General features: G+C 40.0%; 2 protein-coding genes across 2 annotated transcripts in view; one reads left to right on the plus strand and one right to left on the minus strand.

Moving 5' to 3' along the window:
- The window catches only part of LOC125620766 (borealin-2), a 143515-nt gene that overhangs the window by 100153 nt on the left and 22526 nt on the right, over positions 1–20836 (minus strand). The window contains exon 10 of the transcript XR_012664573.1: positions 1703–2857. The gene's annotated coding sequence lies outside the window, so the exon portion shown is untranslated. The remainder of the gene's footprint in view (positions 1–1702; positions 2858–20836) is intronic.
- Positions 2100–19283, plus strand: DNAJA2 (DnaJ heat shock protein family (Hsp40) member A2). The gene is made up of 9 exons (XM_048870609.2): positions 2100–2235; positions 6341–6400; positions 7530–7753; positions 10324–10404; positions 10766–10899; positions 13772–13968; positions 17334–17478; positions 17820–17947; positions 18503–19283. Exons 1-9 carry the CDS (start codon positions 2158–2160, stop codon positions 18689–18691), a joined length of 1236 nt encoding a protein of 411 aa, XP_048726566.1. The 5' UTR covers positions 2100–2157; the 3' UTR covers positions 18692–19283.

Here is a 20836-nt window from a genome sequence, read left to right on the forward strand (position 1 = left end):
GAACTTCTATTCCATGGCTCGGCATTTTCCCTGTTGATTATTCCCTGCTGGCTCATGTGAAAAGCACCATAATAAACAAGATATGACAGCATTTAGGTCTACAAGCAGGATCCATCACCGAAGGGCCAGAAATTCCCTCCCCCTCCTCCTAAACTAGGGGGAGGAGGCATGAAGCTTCTTCCGGCACATCCCTATCAGGTTATTGTGTGAATGTGTGGAGAGAGAACAGGACAGACAGTTGAATCAATTCAAATCCACTTCCCTCACAGCAGCCAATCAATTCAAATACCCACACCCCAGAGCAATAAATCAGTTCAAAGTACCTCTATGGTCCTCTCTTCAAGGCCATGTTGCACAAAACATCCTGCTTTTCAGCTCTCCCTTTCCTACATACCCTTCTGAAGGCTTAGCCTCTTCACATTTCCTCCTTAGGCAGTAGGGGAGGTACCAGTAGGAACATCTTCACCTCAGGCTTCGGACACGGGGGAACTCAAGGTTTTATCCAACTCCCTCCCTCAAAACTTGAGCAAGAGAAGGGCTGCTGGATAATTCTTCACCCCTCTTTACAAGGCTACTCTGCACATATGCAGACAGACAGCTGCCTCAAGTGCCTCCCTTTCCTGGAGCTACTAGCCCCTACACTGCATTCTAGAACACTCTAATGAGGCAAACACCTCTGAAGAGGTTCACCTGGGAAGAAGGCTAAGCAGCTGGTCTTTATGCAAGATGTAAAGAGAGAAGCCTTTCATTAAATGCTAACAGGATTCCTCTCCCCCCCCTTTTTTTGGGGGCGGGGGGGAAGACTTGTCTGGTTGAAGTCTCATTGGAGATTACTCTGTGGGCCAGTGCAACATTGCCATAATACCTAATGTTTGCACAAGGTGCCAAAACAAATGTTATTATAACTACCAAGATATTAGGAAGATGTTTCTGAAGCAGTAAATACAATCCTAGCAGCAAAAAAATGAAATCTACTGCACTAAATGATAATAATCCAATATAATCACCTATAATATGTAATGTGATGCAGATGAACTACTTGTATTTTGGAGAAATTTGGACCACATCTAGACCCAAACTTTGCAGCACAGACTGACCCACCTTTGTAAAATGCATGTGTATCAACATCCTATCCAAACCCTCTTTACCCTAGAAAAGCTCAGATATGGTTCAAATCTCATGGTTAAACCCCATTCTAAATGGTGCTTCATGTGTCAGAATTAGCTAACTCAGAAACTTCCCTAAAATAGCAAGCATTGTTTACCACTTACTCACACATATTATAGGAACTATAGCTTTCAACTTACTAAAATCCTAACGTATGACCCCTTCCTTTAAACTGCATGACAAAGACACAAAACGAGGGAACACAACTTAAATAATACTGAAAATTAAAAAAAATACAGAAGTGATATTGGATTCATTTTTACCACCACCGAAAGTTTTCTGGAACTTCTATTCCATGGCTCGGCATTTTCCCTGTTGAGCCTATGTGGGGTAGAGGTAAATCTCAACACATCTCAGGGGAAACTCCAATAACGCTTATGAAATGTGGAAGGAAGTAATCAGGGGCTGAGCAAACACGGAAAATTTCATACTGAAAGGTAAAAGCTTGAGAGGCGCATCTACAGCTAAAACCGCCCCTTCGTAATGGACGCTCCTGAGTGTAACTCTGGGTGGAGCACAGCGTTACTCACTACACCTGTAAGAAGAGCACAATCCCCTCCAGGTTTTGCTCCATGTCTTCTCTCAGCCGAGGGCCGCCTGCACTCAGGGGCGGGGAGTCTGTTTCGTCTTTAGGGGGACCCATGGCGCTGCCTGTGCCACCCCGACGCGCCCACAGCTGGACAGCGACGGGGGAACGGGCCCCTGCCCGGCTCCGGCACACAGCATTGACCCACGAGCCAAGCCGGGGGCGGGAGGGGGCGTGGCCTTGAGATGCAGGCGCGGCTCTCCGGTAGGGGGCGTCAGCCTGAGGGACAGGCAGGAGCGGGGCTCTGCAGCAGCAGGAGGAGGGTGGCGTCGCGCGGCGCGGTGACGTCATCCGTACGTGGGTGACGTCGTGGCGGCCTCTCTCATTCTGGTCCCGGTCTCGTCCTCGCTGCCGGCTCCGTTGCCCCTCGGCCTGTCTTGCCTGCGCCGCCCCGACCCTCCGCGATGGCGAACGTGGCCGACACCAAGCTCTACGATATCCTGGGCGTGCCGCCTGGGGCCACCGACAACGAGCTTAAGAAGGTACCGGGCCGGGCGGGGGAGGCTCCGGGCCGGGCAGGCCCCAATGGGGCAGCCGGGAGGTCACGATGAAGCGGGGAGGCCCCGGGCCGGGCAGTCGCGGGCCTTGGCCGGGATCAGACTGGGCGGGAGGCCGGCTGGAGTTCAGGCCTCTAGGCTAGGCCGTGCGGTGAAGCCGGTTGGGCCTGCCCGCCAGGCCGGCGCTGGGGAGGCGACTAGGCCGCAGGGAGGCCAAGGCATCCAGCAGGAAGGAGCTGGGGCGCAGGTGGCCGGTGGGAGGAGGGGATCCTAGCCAGGAGTTCTGGGATCCCCGCTGTACCTGAGGGGATCGCCAGGGTTCCCTGCCCTAGAGCCGCCTGCTCTTGTCTCCTCACTTGATGCCCAGAATGGTAACCGAGCACCAGGGGGAGACTCCCCCAGTCTCCTATTCCTCTATAAGGTAGGATCTCCGTGGTGCTCTGTTGGCCGATCCCCTCACAATTAAAGGCTTCAGCTGTAAAACCCGCTGGAGTGCAATACGTTCCAGCCAGTACCAATGTCTGACCTGCTTCAGCAACGGCACAGGCTCCGTTCGGGTCTTCCTGTCCCATCCTTATAGAGCTGATCTTTGCCAGGCTGAAAGCACCTAGGGAAAATAAACAAAGAAGCTGAACAAAAGAGCCTAGAGCTTTGTGATCTTCATTACCCTGTACTCAGCACTGACATCTAAACATTTATTGGTTCCATTTAATGTTCTAGTGTACAAGCCACTCCTCCCCTTCCCGCCCCCCCAGAGAACGGCACTACCCATCATTTAAAAACTACACTAGAGCCTTGGCGAAGTAGTTACTATTCACTGCCTGTGATCGCTTGTAATGATGGGTGGTACTGCTACTGTGAACTATATATCTCCATGTAATAGCCAAATTTGTTTGAGGTGGGTATTGATCATTATGAAACAACAAAGTGGAAGTGTCTTGATGAAAGGAAGCTATGAGCTGATCATAGCCAAATATCATCAGTCTACAGAAAGAAGCCTGTTTTGGGTATCCTGTTCGTTACATGAATGGAGAACCTGGGAACACAACTGTTTAATACCTATAAAAGCAGTTATATAGTCCAAAATATAGATTCAACATTGCTTAAAAAGTACTTTAGCAGTTAATGGTAAGGTTGCCAACTGTCTCTACCAGTGCCAAGAGCATCCTCTCTCATTAATTAGTTTAGACTTAACTGAGTGTCCAAATATTGAGAACATACTTACAAGCTACCCTAATGCAACTGAGACAATGTATTTAGGTACTGTTTTAATCTGGTGTCAAGCCCTTACACCAAAGCAGAAAAGAAAAGTGAAAGCAAAGCAAAATAGCTTTATCATCATGATGCTGGTGAGATGGCAAAACAATCTTCAGTGCTGATTAATTTGTACTAAGTACTATCTTTTATCTTCTAGGGCTGAAGTAGTATGCTAATATAGGCCCAGATCCTGAAAATACTTCTCTGAATAACTATGGACTTGAGTAATTCCATTCAGCTAAATGGCTCAAACCACCATGCTAAAAATAGCAGTGGGGCTGTGGTGGTTCCAGCAGAGACTCAGACTAGCCACCTGAGCTCAGACCCAGGAGGTTGGGTGGGCTCAACAACCCACATAGCTATGTCAGCACTACTATCTTTAGCACACTAGTGTGAGTCTGTCTAGCTAGGCTAGGAGGCTTGCTCCTAGCTGAGGTGTAGACATACCCATAGTGATCTAGTAAAGGTTTGTCTAAACAGGAATGTTATACTAGGATGAGCTAAGGTATGATTTTATTTTTAAACTGATAACTATACCGGTATAACCCCTTACTTGGACATTCTTCTATGCCAGTATACAAGTGACTTTTTGGTTTTGCTTATATCACATATACCAGAATGAAAGTGTCCACACAGTGAGTTTTACTGGTATACTCCATGTTGACATGGCCTGGGGATTTTGCAGTTGACTTTTTCAGTGTATTCTAGAATATTTGGGTTATAATAATCAAGGCTCTGTTTTGTTACGCTGGCTAAGTTTTACAGTAAGCATTCATATCCCCTCTTTACATGCATGAATGCAGAATATTTCGTAATTATGCAGTGAAAAGATGGGTCTCTAGTTATAAAGCAGTATCTACTCTTGGGGGATTCTGTGTGACCACGTGCCTGCAGAAAATGCCCCACAGCGCCCCTCCCCCAGCAGAATTCCAGTGCTTCCCTGCAGAAAATGACAGGGAAGTTTGGTGGGCGGGGGGATTGTTCCCCTCGAAACAGAGGTGAGGCATGGGGAGGCACATGAGGTTACATGCTAGAGTGTTTCTGGCCCAGCCCTTGCACTGTGTCAGGGTCAGGTGCAGCCTCACTGCCAAGTCCTTGTGCCGGGGGAGGTGGGGGTCTTCAGGGTGATCTTTCCACCTCATTGCAGCCAGTGGCCTGTGCTCCTCACTGCCATGCTCGACCCACATTTATTTATTGACAAATAAATTTTGCAGAATTTTAAAATACTGTACGCATAATTTTTAGGTGCAGAATTTTAATTTTTTTTGGCACAGAATTCCCTAAGGAGTAAGTATCATTCTAGTCATCCCTGCACAAAAGAGGGAAATGTGTTCTCTACCCCAAGAGCTTTTAGTTTAAATGAAAATAATACAAATATAGTTCAAATGCAGCATTCTAGAAAAATAGGTCAGTTGAAAATGACGTGGAGATTTTATGTAATACTATACTATAGAAAGGAAAAAAACATGTGTAAATCCTTTTCAACACCTTGCTTTTTCTTGTTCTTGAGAAGTTTAGGTCTCTACTCTCTGAGCAGTTAACTTTTTAAAAATTTCTATTTTTAAAAATAGAACCCCGTTGCCAACTCTGTCTGCATATCTATTCAAGGGACACCATCATAGGACCTATCCTTATCAGCCACACCATCAGGGGCTCGTTCACCTGCACATCTACCAATGTGATATATGCCATCATGTGCCAGCAGTGCCCCTCTGCCATGTACATTGGCCAAACCGGACAGTCTCTACGCACCATGCATCTGCTGAAGTGGGTTTTAGCCCACGAAAGCTTATGCCCAAATAAATTTGCTAGTCTCTAAGGTGCCACAAGTACTCCTCGTTCTTTATATTAGTAAAGTTTCTTCCCTCTAAATCACAAGTAACTATTGTAACTGATTTGAGACAAGTGTAGTGAAAACTTCCCCCAACTAAATTCAGCTCCATAACGCTGAAGTGGTAGTAGGAATGTAGGTTATGCTAAGCTGTATGCAAAATATTGTTGCTCAGGTACAGCCAGAAGTGTTCAAAAGGAAAGAAGCAGTTTGAAAACCACTTTTTAGAGATCCTGCTTTACTTCCTTGTGCTACTCTTTCAGAACAATTGCGTTAAAAGATTAGAGTCCGCTACTTCTGTCCATATACTTAATTCAAAGTGGCGCTAAATCTTTCTGGAGAAGTATGTAGGGAAGAGAATGAAGAAACTATCAATGTGGGTGGGTTGGTTGGTTGGGTTGAGAACCTGAGGCAGCCATTTTGTTGATGGACTTCTGAGGGGCATGACAAATCAGGACAGGATTTACATCCAGTGTGATGGTTTAATAACTAGGGTATGCAAATCCATACCCTCCAGCTAATGGTAATCCTCACCCTTTATTCATATTTGGAAATTACAGTTTTAGGTCAGTAATGAATGCTGTATAAAGAATTGGTTGAGTTCAGTTTCAGGGTAACACCTAAACCAGAATACAGAAAATCAACAGTTAAATGCTAGGTTTTGTAGTACCTGAGTTACTCTATGCACTGCATTAATGTGCCAAATCCATAAATGGGTAGTTAATACTGAGTCAGTAAAATAAAACATCAGGTACTTTCTGTTTTATTGCAGAGGACTCTCTTCGTTTGTTTTATTCTAGTGGACTTTTGCTTTATGGCTAAATTCTGACCTTGGAATATTTGTATCTGATTATTGACTTAAGTAGGTGCTGTTTGTACACTTACAGGAGATGTTTGTATCGTTCTCTGTAGAGTACAGGTTCAGTTAATCAACTTGATTTATTTTGAAACCTGGAATCCATCACAGACTTAATGACTTGTGTTTATTTTTTTGTCAATTAGGCATACAGAAAGCTAGCCAAGGAATACCACCCTGATAAGAATCCAAATGCAGGAGACAAAGTAAGATTTTTTTTTTATCTTGAAATGTATTTATTTGTATTGCCATTGTATCTAGGGGCACCCAACAAGATATTCAGGGCCCTGCGATATTAGGACTTGTTCATGTACACAGTAACAAAAAGACAGTGACCCAAAGAAATAATAATCTAGTTTATGAAACAGTCTCTGAAGTGGATGAGACAAATGTGGCCAAGGACAAAGTAACATAAAATGAGTTGCTGTATAGTAAGCAAAAGCCTCCATTCACTGGCTGCCTAACTGGAGTCAGCTGGCTGTGCTTTGAGGCATCATGGGAGAGGTGAATGTTTAGGAGGGATCTGAAGAGTAAGGCAGCAGTTTTGCAGATCTTTCATGGAAGTGTTCTCCACTCATAAGAGATGGAAGTGGAGGTATTTGAAAGAGATGCAAAGAATGAATACAGGGCTCACCTTCAAGTTAAAATAGATTAGACATGCAAGGCTTAGTTAAGTAACCTGTCTTGAGAAAGAAAAAAGATGTTTCAGTGATGTCTCAAATGTGTTGGGTTAACATGACGGAAAAGTCCTCTTAATATTTAAGAAGACTAGCATATCTGGAGCCATGTTAGTTGACTGTGTAGACTACAACAGGTTATTGTTTTAACAACTGTTGAGGGCTCTTCAGTTGTTAAGTTAACATGATTAAAACATCCATTTTGTCCATCAAGACAGGACCTTAGACTTTGTCTAGATTACAACTTTAAGAGTAACATTAATACTTAGCTAATGTGGTAACCACACATACTTAAATCCCAGTCTTGACAAGGCCTTGGAGGTAAAGATAAGAAGTTTGTACTTGGGCAGTGAAGGAGAAATCAATAGAGAGATGTAAAGAGGATGACACATTCATCCTTCATGGTAAAACAGAAGAAAAGGGTTGGATGCATACAAGCACAGCCAAATCTACCTGTTCTAAAGGTCAAAATATAGACTGCAATAGAATGTTCTGAAGTGGAAGAGTATTTAGGGTTGTACACTCCCTCATGCATAAAAGGATAAAGTGAGGCTATAAATCAGATGCTAGCATTTCCTTTGTGACTGTCTTCCAAGTAAATCTGTTTTTATATATGTAAAAGTAACTTACAGGCTTTTTTTCCTGACTTCTTTTTCAGTTCAAAGAAATAAGTTTTGCCTACGAAGTTCTGTCAAATCCTGAGAAACGCGAGTTATATGATCGATATGGAGAACAGGGTCTTCGAGAAGGTAGCGGTGGAAGTGGTGGAATGGACGATATTTTCTCCCACATTTTTGGTGGTGGATTGTTCAGTTTCATGGGTAGTCAGAGTAGAAGTCGCAATGGTAGAAGAAGAGGAGAAGATATGATGCATCCACTTAAGTGAGTATCTTGATACTATGATTCTTCTCACTTAAGTTTCCGAAAAGATATGGTGAAGGTGAACCTTGTCTGATAATCATTGATGCTCTAGTGGGCCTCAGTTCATTCAAAAGGTCTACTGTTTCCAACTCAAATTCATTGAAAGCATTACTTCTAGATTTCAGCAAAAGTTAAAAGAAATGGATCTTCCTGCATTAAAAGGTTGCCTTTGGTAGTAGTGTTTTAAAAGAATAATACATGTGGTTGAAACTTCAAGTCTTAAGGTCCATATCTTTATAGTCAGTGTATAAACTCTGCTTCTTTTTATAAACATTTAAATCTTGCCCATTCTTGACTGATTTGCACAAATGACTGTCTAAATTATTTGATCATAAATATGCCTGAAGTTGTTCAGTGGGACATGTTAGCCTTCCAGCCTCCGAGTAATCTGGTGATATGTATTCACCATCTAACCTGAATGTTTTATTTGGACCTAGAAGTTTGGTCCATGGAGAATTAGTTCCCTTAGAATTGAAAATGACTGTCTTTCATTTCATTGGGAGCCTACAGCCTATATGTTTTGTTGGGATCCTGTTGATTAGAAATTCTGCAGCCCCATTCATTAGCTTGTTAATAAATGGTTGGTAAGAATTATTTTCCCTAGTTATATTCTTAACATAACTAGTCATGCATTCCTTAGGTCAGAACATATGGAACAACTTAGTATTCACTAGTTGAATCTTTTGGGGAAGTAGAGTGACGAGTGTGTTATGGGGTTACTGTTTTAGGTATTTTTTACTTTTATCCTGGGACCAGTGTGAAAACAAGTGCAAATATCTTATGATTTTCCATTAATTATGCAGAGCAGAAATTACTGCCAGCAAATCAGTTGCAGCTACTCATCTTCAGGTATCCTTGTCTTCTTCCATGATAAAAAAAACAATTCTCCGATTTAAAAAAACATAAAAATCCATGTTTTTCTGTGATTAAAATGAAATGCTGAACTTTAGTTTCCCTATCCACTATATATATCATTTGAACACAGTTTTATTGATATATATTTACAATATTTAAATCAGTTTGAAGTCTGAGTGCCTTCAATCACTATAATAAAACAAAATTTATAGAATTGCAATTTGTATTTCTTACATATACCAAATATCTCTATTCTGTATTTTCAGAATTTTGTTCAAATGCACAAAATATAAAGTTCCCACTGTCCGCTGAAATGTTATTAAATGTGTAGAATCTGTTTGGTGCACATAAGGTTGTGCTTAAATTTATGTGGCTCTCTTGTGTAAAAAGTTGGGCACCACTGGAATAAGTGACACTGGAATTTCAGTAAAATTTAGTTAATGTGTTTTTTATTTTTTACAAAATATAAAAACTAAAGATTCCCTGTAAAAAAGCAAATTCTGTGTTTTGTTTTGTTTTCCATGGCAAATGGATTTTTAGAATCCCTGTTCATCTTCATAAGCCTACACCATATTTTCACTGCTGTTTTTTGCAGGCTGACCAGCTTCTTTCTGACCTTCACCTCTGCTATTCTGTGGGCTAGGCCACTCCTCGCATTAAGTGCTTAGTGTAATATTTATTTTTGCATGCCAGCTACTTTGTCTAGCAACTAGTACTGTACAAGCAAACTATAAATTAGCTTTTGTATTCTCATGACTCTTTTTAGTTGTTTCTTTCTAAACCCTGACACCAGAAGCAAAGTTTTGCAGTTCAAAATAAACTGAGTTGCATTTATTATTGAATGATTTCTGAAGTCTCTGGAAATATGCAAAATTCTGAACTAATGTTGTTAGACAATTACTTTTAAGTAGCTTAACTATACTGATAAGACCCAAATGGTTTTAGGTTTTTTTTCTAGTGCATTAGATACCTTGTAGTTCAATGTTAGCAAATCTGACTGCTAAAGTGGTCATGGAAACATACCAACAGTATATCAACAAAAACACTTTTCCAATGGAAATGAATAAGATAAAATTAAACTCCTAGTGTGAATTCTTAAGGAAAATATTAAACTATAACTATTATCCAGAACTGCTAGGAATTGTCTTCCTTGTGTTAACCCATCTGAGAGACTTGTTTTAGATCTCCTTTAAACCCTTCTTAATTCTTCAGACGACTAGGCTAATTTGTTTCCTGTTGGCTTTTACTAGACAGCTAACCTCAGCTCTGGCTTCTGACTAATCTAAAGCTTTTCCTTGAAGTATGTACCTTTACAGTTGCATAGTTTCTAATGGGATTTCACCAGACATGAAACTGTTCTGCAAAGTTTGACTTAAAATCCTAAAAGATTGGGTTCTCTGTTTTTAATAACTGCTTATCTTAATGTAGCCTTTGTTACAGTGTTGGTGTACAGAATTTTACTTGCTCAAAAACTTCCTGTTTGTCTCTTTTACATATGTCTGGGTTGTTGTTTTTTTCAGAAGTATTTGTAGACAAGGCTGAAAGTTGCTGTGATTTTTAGTTTTACCCTAAATTGTCTTAGACAATAGCTTGTACCTAAACTAGACTATTAAAATGACTTTTACCCAAAGTGATTATTGGAATGCTAATACTGGAGAATTTTCTTTATTTTCTAGAGTGTCTTTAGAAGATCTATATAATGGAAAGACAACTAAACTACAGCTTAGCAAGAATGTCCTTTGTAGTTCATGTAATGGGTAAGTTTTATATTTTTCATTAACAGTGCTAGAACTTCTTGGCTGCTTTTACTCTTAAATGTGTTAAACTATTAATTCAAATTGGTATATAGCATGAAGTGTAGTAATTCGTCACATGTAAGCTAGGAACCGGTTCAAGTATTGAAGCATGAAGATACCAAAATCTAACCTATGATGCAATTAATGGCGCTCTTTGTGAAATCTTGAAGAGCTGTCCTCTGTATCTCAGTGATAGATTAGCCTAATTGCAACTGACACTGCATCAGTGCAATTGGGGGTGTAAAACGGAAGGTTGGTATTTATTTTCCATATAGTCTCAAAATAACTTCAATTATAATCTAACTGGCACTTTCCAATTTAGTCAGGGTGGGAAGTCTGGAGCTGTTCAGAAGTGTAGTGCTTGCCGAGGTAGAGGTGTACGTATCATGATCAGACAGCTGGCTCCTGGGATGGTTCAGCAGATGCAGTCTGTGTGCTCTGATTGCAATGGAGAAGGTAGGCCAAATGTTTCCTGTGCTTTTAAAAATATTTAATGTGGTTCGAATCTAGGTTCAATAGTAAATTGTCATATCTCATCTGGAGAATTTCTGAATTAGATTTTGTTTGTAATTAGTGAAGTTTGATTTTAGTCTGTCAGGGATATTTCTTCATGTATCAGAACAGGAACAAAATTTGTAGTCTGCTTAGGGGAGGATTGGAACCTGAATAGCAGGTGCTACTGCTTAGTAATATTTGGACATGCTTGCCCCAGTGTCTTGCTGTCTGGTGCTAGCACTGTAAAAAAACATTTACTTTTATGGGATAAATTTAACTTAGCATCAGGATAGATTGATTTAAATCAAAGCATTTTAGAGAAATGTTTTGCATTTGTTCATTTGAGTTATTTTCCAAAAGAGAAGGTGATTGTCATTTATTTGCAACCATTGAAATATGTTGATTGGCAACTATATATAGCCTTCCCATTAAATTGGGTGCTGCTTCTTGTTAACCAGGGGATGCACTATATCTATACACTGAAGCAATTAGGAAACTTGCATTCAAATTTATAGTTTTTATGATGTTAGAAAATGGTGAATGATCCGTTTCTTATTTACTAGACTAATTTTTTACTTGTATCTTTTGTCAATCTCTGGATGGAAATTTGAATTCAATTAAATGCACTAAATGGCTTTATTAAATAAAACTACCTTCAGTGTGCTGGAAATATAACAAAAAAGTTAATGGAAGCAGTTTTGCATTTAAAATTATTAAACAAAGGAAGTATTATCTGTAGTTAATAATTGAATCGATTTGTTTCTGGGGTCATGTCCTTCAAAATTTTAGAACTAGTAGATCTCATCCTCTTTCACCTAGTTTTATTCGTAGTTTGGAAGAGGAAAGCAAGCTTTCCTTCAAACTAGGCACCAAACATACTGCTTGATATTTTTTATTTTAAATTATTTAAATGATTATAGTAAATTTAGGCCTAAACTTACATGTCATCTCAAATTTAGTTTTAAATAGAGTTTTAAAAATAAACCTGTATTTAATTTAAAGTTCTTTGGCTACAAAAATCATTGATAATATTTTGGATCGCTGAGAAAGTAGATACAAAAATCAATTATTTTTGTATCCACTCTTCTCAGTGATCCAAAATATTATCAATTTATTTCTCTTTCAGAAGCAAGTGTTAAAATCCATATACAACTTTCTGAAAGATGGAAATAGTAGTGTTATATTCTATATTACTTTTGCTGATTTGGGCACATATGTGGTAGTGAATTAAACATCCTCCGCCTTGCATATATTTCCTGGATCTTTCTTAATTTACAAAACACCACTAATTTGTCTGAAATCTTGTGCTTGTATTACTTATGACGTAATAGCTGAAAATGCTGAACTGCAATAAAAATTTAGTTTTTGGTGGTCTGTTTTTATTCTATAACCAGTCAAACTTTTTACCAAAGAATTGAAAAACAGTGTGGTTTCCTGTTTTTAGCTACTTTGTCACTTTGCCTGATTTAATGTAAATGCATAGTTCCTGTAGGACTGGACACACCTGCTGCATCCTAATGTTCTGTGCACTTGTTTCACATAGGAGTATGGCTTTAATTTCTGAGTAGCTAAATATCTGAACATAACAATTGCTTCTGCTTGCAGTACTTAAATGGAAGAAGCAATAGGCACTGTACCGGCAACTGAAGTGATGGGATTGTACAGGATATTTTGCCAATACATTCTGGTTATTCTGGTCTACTATAATGAAGGCAGTTCCGTATTAAATATCTGTCCTTTAAAAGTATATCCAAATAAACTAGAAAACAAAAAAGCTCTTAAGAAGTATTGGATATTTTTTGGATAACCACCCTGCAGTCTTCTAGAAGGCAAAGTTCTCCTGTTAAAGGTGAAAGGCAAAGCACAATTGTTTGTTCTTTACTGATTGTCAGGGTGTAAAAAATGCTTTAAGAGTGAACATATACACTAAGAATGTCAGGTCCTCTTTGCAGGAGAACCTGAATGGTGGTGTCACGCTAAGCTATAACTTGACCTGCTGCTTTTTCTCTCTCCTCTCCCCCGTGTTCCCACCCTCACCCCCACCCCCCGGTTATGTGTACACTTACAGTGATGTCTCTCACCATCTGTACAGGTATAAATAGTAGTGTAGATGGTGAGAGACAGCTTAGGTGAGTAGAGTGCCCTACATACCTGAACTGCCAGAGGTAAATACCCTACACCGCTCTCTACACACCCAAGCAGTGCCTCCCACTTTTACGCTGCTATGTTTAGCAGTGTAGTTTTCTCCTGCCAGAGCCTTTCCCCATGGTCTGAAACTCAGCCTCCACACCCCAGAAAGGAGAACTGAACCTTAGTTTCAGTTATGTCCCATTACCATTCAGGTTTCTCAAAGATTTTTCATAGGTTTCCCAAGCAAAATGAGGAAAGGAAGAACCTGACTCCTTGTAACTTTTTGTTTAGGAGTGGAGGGGGCCGTTTTTATTCATGAAGAGCAATAAAAGCCATAGACAAAGCTTATTTTGTCTAGCAGGTTTTCTTTAAATGCTCATGCTGTTTGGAATTGGAAGTCATGGTTCTTGTTCCATCAGGCTTACAATCTGAGTTCTAACTCTTCAAAATAATTTTGTGGGATGGCAGATAATCTCATGCCTCTCAGTGCCTTTTGGGTCTCTTTCTTCTCATTAGGATAGCATTAAATTATTAGCTTTCCCCTTGTGGGACACACTAATAACACTAAACGAAAAAAATTTCCAAAGTGATTTGAGATTGGTTCTCTTGGACACATTCCCCAATGTATGGTAAAATAAGTGGTACTGTATCCTCAAATAAGGAAGAAAAACATTCCTAGATTTTTCAATCCTTCTTTCTCTAGGTGAAGTTATTAATGAAAAAGACCGTTGTAAAAAATGCGAGGGGAAGAAGGTGATCAAAGAAGTAAAGATTCTTGAAGTCCATGTAGATAAAGGCATGAAACATGGGCAGAGGATTACATTTACTGGAGAAGCAGATCAGGCCCCAGGAGTGGAACCGGGAGATATTGTCCTCCTGCTCCAAGAAAAGGAGAATGAGGTAACTTGTGACTTGATAGGTGAAGTAAAGTTGGTGGGTTTTCCTTAGAAATATTTAACTGTTATACACTTTCCTAGATTACTTTAAACGAACAACTGAGGGAGAGAAACTGAACTTAGCATACATGGCTTGTTCCTAGTGGTAACTGCTATAATTCTGAGCTAGAAGGTTCTGTCTGTAGACATGCAGATGAGCACACCAAGCATCCCACTGTCTCAATATGGTCAAGAAAAGTTACTCTCCTAACTGAAGCAGGGTTACCCTTGGCAGACTTACCACTATGAATGTCCTGTCCTTGTTGTGCACCTGCTTCAACCCTGGCATGCAGTAAGTAAAGCTGAGTATAAAGCCAGCTGATTTTTTGGGGGGGAGTTGGGTTTTTTGTTTTTTGTTGTTGTTTTTTTTTTTTTTCCAAAGGCTATCAGATGAAAATGGGGAATCTCCCTCAATCTTCACTTGCTGTAAACTGTGCTGTCTGCTTTTGTTAACCTAGGAAGTGTGACAAATGCGTTTGGAGATATTAACCCAGATAAGTAATATGGTCATGCTGATATTGCACTCATCATAGGACCCCTCCTCTTTTCTACCCAAACTGTAGACCTGCATTTGGCTAGTTGCATTTTTATTCTGTCTTGGCATATTTCTACACAGTATGTACCTTGGAGAATATTGGTTTTCATACATTTGAACTAGGTACTATAAAACTGATTCTGACACAGTACACGATGCTAAATTACTGGAACATGTTAATTAAGGAAAGTTGCAGTATATAGTAAAGTCCAGGAGAATTTTTCCATTCTTTAATGTGGTAACTATTTTTGGCAAAGTTCAGAGTATTAGATGAAGAAACATAAGTGATGGTTCAGTATTGTGAAAACAGCGTATAAAACTATTGTGTGAAATTGTGTGGTGCAAGCTGTTCCTTTTCTGGTGTTCCATAAACACAATGCAGTATTGTGAATTTAAGTTCATACATATTTCAGTAATCAAATTCTAGTCATCCATCAGGAAAGCTTTGAATTAAAAACTGAAGTAATACAGGTATCTGAAAAATCTTTAAATGATTCATGCTGGAGTAGCACTCCAACACCAAAGCACTTGACCCAGCCTCTCCTGCAGCTGTCTGTCTGGTTTCCCTGTGTGTTCAGTTGCAACTTTGTGCTCCTCCCAACTTCTTGGCTGTGCTTGGGTGAAGGGAAAGGAAGGCAACTAGGATAAACAATGTGACTTCAAGTGTCAGGTACTGCCAGCACTAATGACAGGTCAGAAATTCCAGGATTTGAAGCAGAGGCCTTCTCAGTCTTGGTCTTTTGATCTAGCTATGTCTGCTGCTGTATTGTCTTGGACAGTAAAACATATTGTGGCTTTCTCCTTTTTGCTATGACCATGTTTACTGGTAACTCTGTAGGTCAGTCCTCAGTTGCGTTTTAATAAGCATGTTGCAGTTTAAGAATATATGGACAAAAGATTGCTAGCATAATTGTTAGTATGGTGGTGAAATGGTGATATTGTGTTTTGTTTATATGAGCTTGAGAGGAACCTAAAGCAGTGGTTCTCAAACTTTTTAGCAACCCAAGGACCTCCATTTTGATTCAAATTTTTCACACACCCCCAGACGCCCTGCCCCCTCTCTGCCCCTGCCCCTCCTCTTCCCCACCTCTTTCTGCCCTCCCTCCCAGCATGCCCTGTCCCCGTTTCTCCCCCTCCCTCCCAGCACCTGCTGCATGCTGCTGAACAGCCGTTTCCTGGCACGGGGAGGGAGGGGGAGGAGTTGGTCAGTAGGACCCTTGGCCCCAGACATGATTCCATCCCATCCCCTGAGCGAGTCCCCATCCTTCCCAGCACCTCCTGCATGTCAGGGAACAGCTGTTCCACAGTGTGCAGGAGGCATTGGGGAGAGGGGAAGGAGTTGATCAACGGGGCCGCAGCCCCAGACATGATTGCACCTGCTCCTCTCCCTCCCTCCTAGTGCCTCCTGCACACTGCTGAACAGCTGTTCCCCCGGCATGCAGCAGGCACTGGGAGGGAGAAGGGGGAGTTGATCAGCAGGGCCCATGGGCCCTAGTTTGAGAGATGCTCACTAAAGCATTAAATCATTTTGGTACCATAGTTTAAATGTACTGAAAAGCTTGAGGAAAGGTGAATACAGGTCTCCTGTTGCCACTTGACTCTAAGTAAAATCATGGTAGCTAAACTGCATTTGGAGCTTGAGGCCTGAATAGCTCAACTGTGGTACTGAAAAATGCTTCTCAGTCACTTGACTTCTTCCAAGATGGGAGAAACTAAGATATTGGCAGGTTCTTAAATTTTGGGTTTAGAAGCTGAGAAAATGACTTTTACTTGAATGTGTTCGAGTCTGCAGGTAGAATGAAACTACTAAAATTATTGTCATGGTTGATATGCCGGCTGAGACTAAAATATATCTCCTGGTTCCAAAAACTACTTGCTCTTGGGAAGAAACTCTGCTGTCTTCTCACACATGTCAGCATAAAACTGTTGCCATATTTTATTTTCAAGGACAGTGCTGGAGAAAAACTTTCCAGCAAGTCTTTTTTTGCTGTGCAAGAAAGGATAACTTTGAGGATGAAGTCATGAACCAAGTTTTATATGCTGTTACACTAAATATCTGTACGTTGTGAGCAAGCAAGCAGTTAACAACTTCAGGTATCTCTAATGGAGGTGTGAAGGGAAAAAGAAGCAACCTTTCTGGATTCATGCCAATGGGCTAACAATCCTTCATTCACTTCACACCTCTGTAAAAGCCTCATTACAGAAAATTTAAAGCAGCTGTGATCTTGCTTGAATATATAGATGAGTTAAAGCAACTATCCACAACTGGTTTGGGCTTAGTCCTGAGGACTTTGAACAACACTCTGTCTTCTTGCCCCTCCCCCCCCCCCTTTTTAAAATCTGAAAATAGTGGCATGATCAACAGCTAGCTTCTACATGAACATTTTGAGGCTAAGTGAAATAGTCTTTAAATATATAATTTTGTTACTGGGTCTCCATTGTGTTGTCATTTGTCTTTAGATTAGAAGATCTTTGGGTCAGGGAAAGACTCAGTCTGTTGTACAGTCATAGAGCATTTTACAGCTCTGGTTCCATATTCATTAGAAACAAATTAGAGTCGCAGAAATTAACACCTATATACTATTGCATATTGCACAACATGCAACTCTTAGGACCTGCTTAATTGTGGAAAGCTAGAACTGGTGTAGATCTGTAGTTTGATCTTTACTTGAATGCTAACTTTCGAAAGTAGAAATTTTATAGTTTATGGATTTTATTACTTCAGGATTAAATTAAAGATCTGACAGTAATAAGTATTAGAATAAAGATGATGATGATGATTGTCTCATTCTTAGGTGTTCCAGAGGGAAGGAAATGACTTGCATATGACACACAAGATAGGACTTGTTGAAGCACTGTGTGGATTTCAGTTCACATTCAAACACCTGGATGGACGTCAGATTGTGGTGAAATATCCTCCTGGAAAAGTAATTGAACCAGGTAAACCTTGATTTGATATAAGAATTTTTATCTAGATACATGTGTGGTTGTACTATTTGAAATGTTGTATCATCAAATTATTCTCACTTGCATCCGATGAAGTGAGCTGTAGCTTACGAAAGCTTATGCTCAAATAAATTGGTTAGTCTCTAAGGTGCCACAAGTACTCCTTTTCTTTTTGCGAATACAGACTAACACGGCTGTTACTCTGAAACCTCTCATGCTCTTGCAACTTGTAGCCACTGTTATAGAAATGCAGAGATATTACTTTGTCAGACGGAAAGCTGGTACAGTACAGGTTTCCGTTAAACTGATTGATCTTTTTCTGTCCTTAATTATAGGTTGTGTTCGTGTAGTTCGAGGTGAAGGAATGCCACAATATCGGAATCCCTTTGAAAAAGGAGATCTTTACATAAAGTTTGATGTACAGTTTCCTGAAAATAACTGGATTAGCCCGGAAAAGCTCTCAGTAAGTTTTCCTTCAGTTTGATCAAAAATGTGTTTTTGAGATGTCTTAAGGGCTCATTGTATTGTGCCCCACGCACTTTCTTTGGAGTAGTTATATTTGGATTTGAGTACAGCCAAATTGTTCAATGTAGTTTACAATGCACAAGTGATTTTAAAACTTTCCATTGAAGTTGGTTAGTTTACATGAAAAACCACAGGAGGGTTGGTGTTCTGGGGTGCAGGTGTAATATAAAAGCACTTGAAAACTGCTCTCTTGCTATAGTAGCAATTACTAGGACAAATGAAAGAAAGTGGCTGCTGTTTTGATTTCTGACCCATCGGTTCTTGCTGCTTACGGCTTTGTCTATATGAGAAAGTTGTACTAGTTAAAAGGATGGATTTTAACCAATGCAAAGTGGTGCAAACACCTGCTGAATTTTAAGATTGCTAATCCATTTATGATAACTATGTAAGACATTCTTAACCTAACATGAATGCCCCCACAGGAGAGATGTGTGCCAAATATTGACACCTATGCTTTTTGATACACCACTAACTGTACTCCTTTTATTGGCAGGAACTTGAAGATCTTCTGCCATCTAGACCAGAAGTTCCCACTGTAATTGGTGATACAGAAGAGGTAGATCTTCAGGAATTTGATAACACTCGTGGATCAGGAGGTGGTCAGAGACGTGAAGCCTACAATGATAGTTCTGATGAAGAAAGCACTCATCATGGACCTGGGGTACAGTGTGCCCATCAGTAAACATTTGTCTAAAATGTTGCACAAGGATTTTCTTTCAAGTTTTGCCTGACTTGTTTTCAGCAATCCAGCTGGATTGTATAAGCAATCCAGATGAACAGAGGGACATCTATTGCTGTATGTGTAACCTTTAAATTGGTCTATAGTATCTACAGAGTGTATAATTTAAACTAACCACAAAGCTTACATCTTCATTTTGACTGTTCTGTAGCAGAATAAAGCACTTGAAAGGAAGACGAGACTCCTTTTCATATGGGTTTTAAGTTTGTCCTCGTATCTGTGCTTGATTTTTACCAGTTGTGTAGATTTTAAGTTTCATATTTTAAATTCAAATTCAAATTCTACATTGTAAAGTTTGTGTACAACTTGTCCTGAGGCTTGGTATTTGGCTGCACCTGCATAAGCTGCAATAGAATAAAGAATTTCATAGCCTGTATCTATCATTTTAGATGCATGGTAAATAAATGGGCTTCACACATAATGGGTTTAGAGCTGACTGGGAACAACAGAAGCCTAAATTAGAAGTGGTTGTAAAAGTTTTTTACCATCTTGTGAGGTTTCTGAAAGTAAATAAAAGCAGTTGGTGTATAATATACTCCTTTCCCCTTGTCACACTTTTATTTATCTAAAAGGATACACTAAACTTGATTCTAACTGGTTAGTTCCTTGGTATTTGTTTTACTATACTGCCTAGGAGTCCTAGTACAATCGCAGCCTTGTACTTGACTACATTATGTACAACCTTTGTCCCTGCCCCACGGAGTTCACAATCAAATGAAAAGCCATTTCAGTGTTAAGTACCTCTACCTGCATGCAGCTTTCCTTATTAATCAAAGTATTTTTGAATTTATTAACATAAGAACTGGTTGACCTGCATACAGGTGGTTTCAATCTTACACTAGAATTCCTTGCCTTCTAAATCTTTAAACATGCGTGAAAAGATTTCACCTCTCAATATGGAGATGCTAGAAAAATAGCTTTGACATCCAAAAACAAATCCTCTTTATTCTCAAAATTAAGGATTTTTTTGTTCCTTGTTTAACAGCTCTTACCTTTTAGTGCCCCTTTGATATTAGGCAAGTCTTGGGATATGTCTTTAATCCACTGTCCTTAGAGTGGCAACAAGGCTTTTTTAACATCCTTCCAGAATTGAAGATGGGTGACTTCAAGAGACTGTATATGGTAATTAGCCTAACCCTTGGCATAAACAGACCCTTAACTATGTTCTACTTACTTTAAAGGCTAAACAGTCTGTTCCACCTTACTTTGAGCATCACAGCTAAATGCACCTTTCCCAGACCTGAAGAAGAGCTCTGTAGGGCTCCAAAGCTTGTGTCTCTCCCCAACAGAAAGTGATCCAATAAACGATATTACCTCACCCATCTTGTCTCTCTAATATCCTGGGACTGACACAGCTACAACTACACTGCATTCCCTATTTCTGTAAGGTGGCCGGGGGGAGGGGGGGGAATAGTATCTAAACCACCAGATGGGAATTAGAACAATTCCATCACTACATCATTACTTTCAATTTTCATTGCATTTTTTTTTGTAGAACTGTCTTCATGTAGGCAGAAGTCCAAACAAAATTCAAGGATCAGGCATTAAACTATCTTCAAAAATATGCCTACTTAATATAAATACAGTAGTATAAAACTAGGTTTGTGGGAGATCTATTTATTTATTTTCCCCCAGTAGCTAGGAGTCCTACACTAAGACCTGGGCTGAACTGTGTGAGGCACTGTACAAACCAAACACTGTTTGTTCCTTGGAGCAGAGACGAAGTTCAAAACAAGAAGTAACAACAGCTAGACAGACATAGGAGTACAAAAAAAAAAATACAAGACAATGTGACAGGGCCCCAGCATAGCATCAAACTGTTCTTGAGTTGTAGACAGCAGTGAGAAGGACAAAGAACAATAATTAGTTTTGCAGATGTTCACAGGGAGCTCCTCCCACCTAGGATGTCAATATAAGAGAAAACATGAACATGCTCATTTGAAAATTTAATGTGTGTGTAATGGAGGCTGGTACAACAGGCTAATCAGAGGCAGGAGTCAACATCTAAACAGCAAAGGCAAGATGATAGGTAAGGGTGGACCTTCAAAGTAAAGACAAGCAGCTTCTTTTATGCAACAGAGATGAGGA

The sequence above is a fragment of the Caretta caretta genome, chromosome 12, assembly GCF_965140235.1.
Source record: "Caretta caretta isolate rCarCar2 chromosome 12, rCarCar1.hap1, whole genome shotgun sequence".
Classification (NCBI taxonomy): domain Eukaryota; kingdom Metazoa; phylum Chordata; order Testudines; family Cheloniidae; genus Caretta; species Caretta caretta.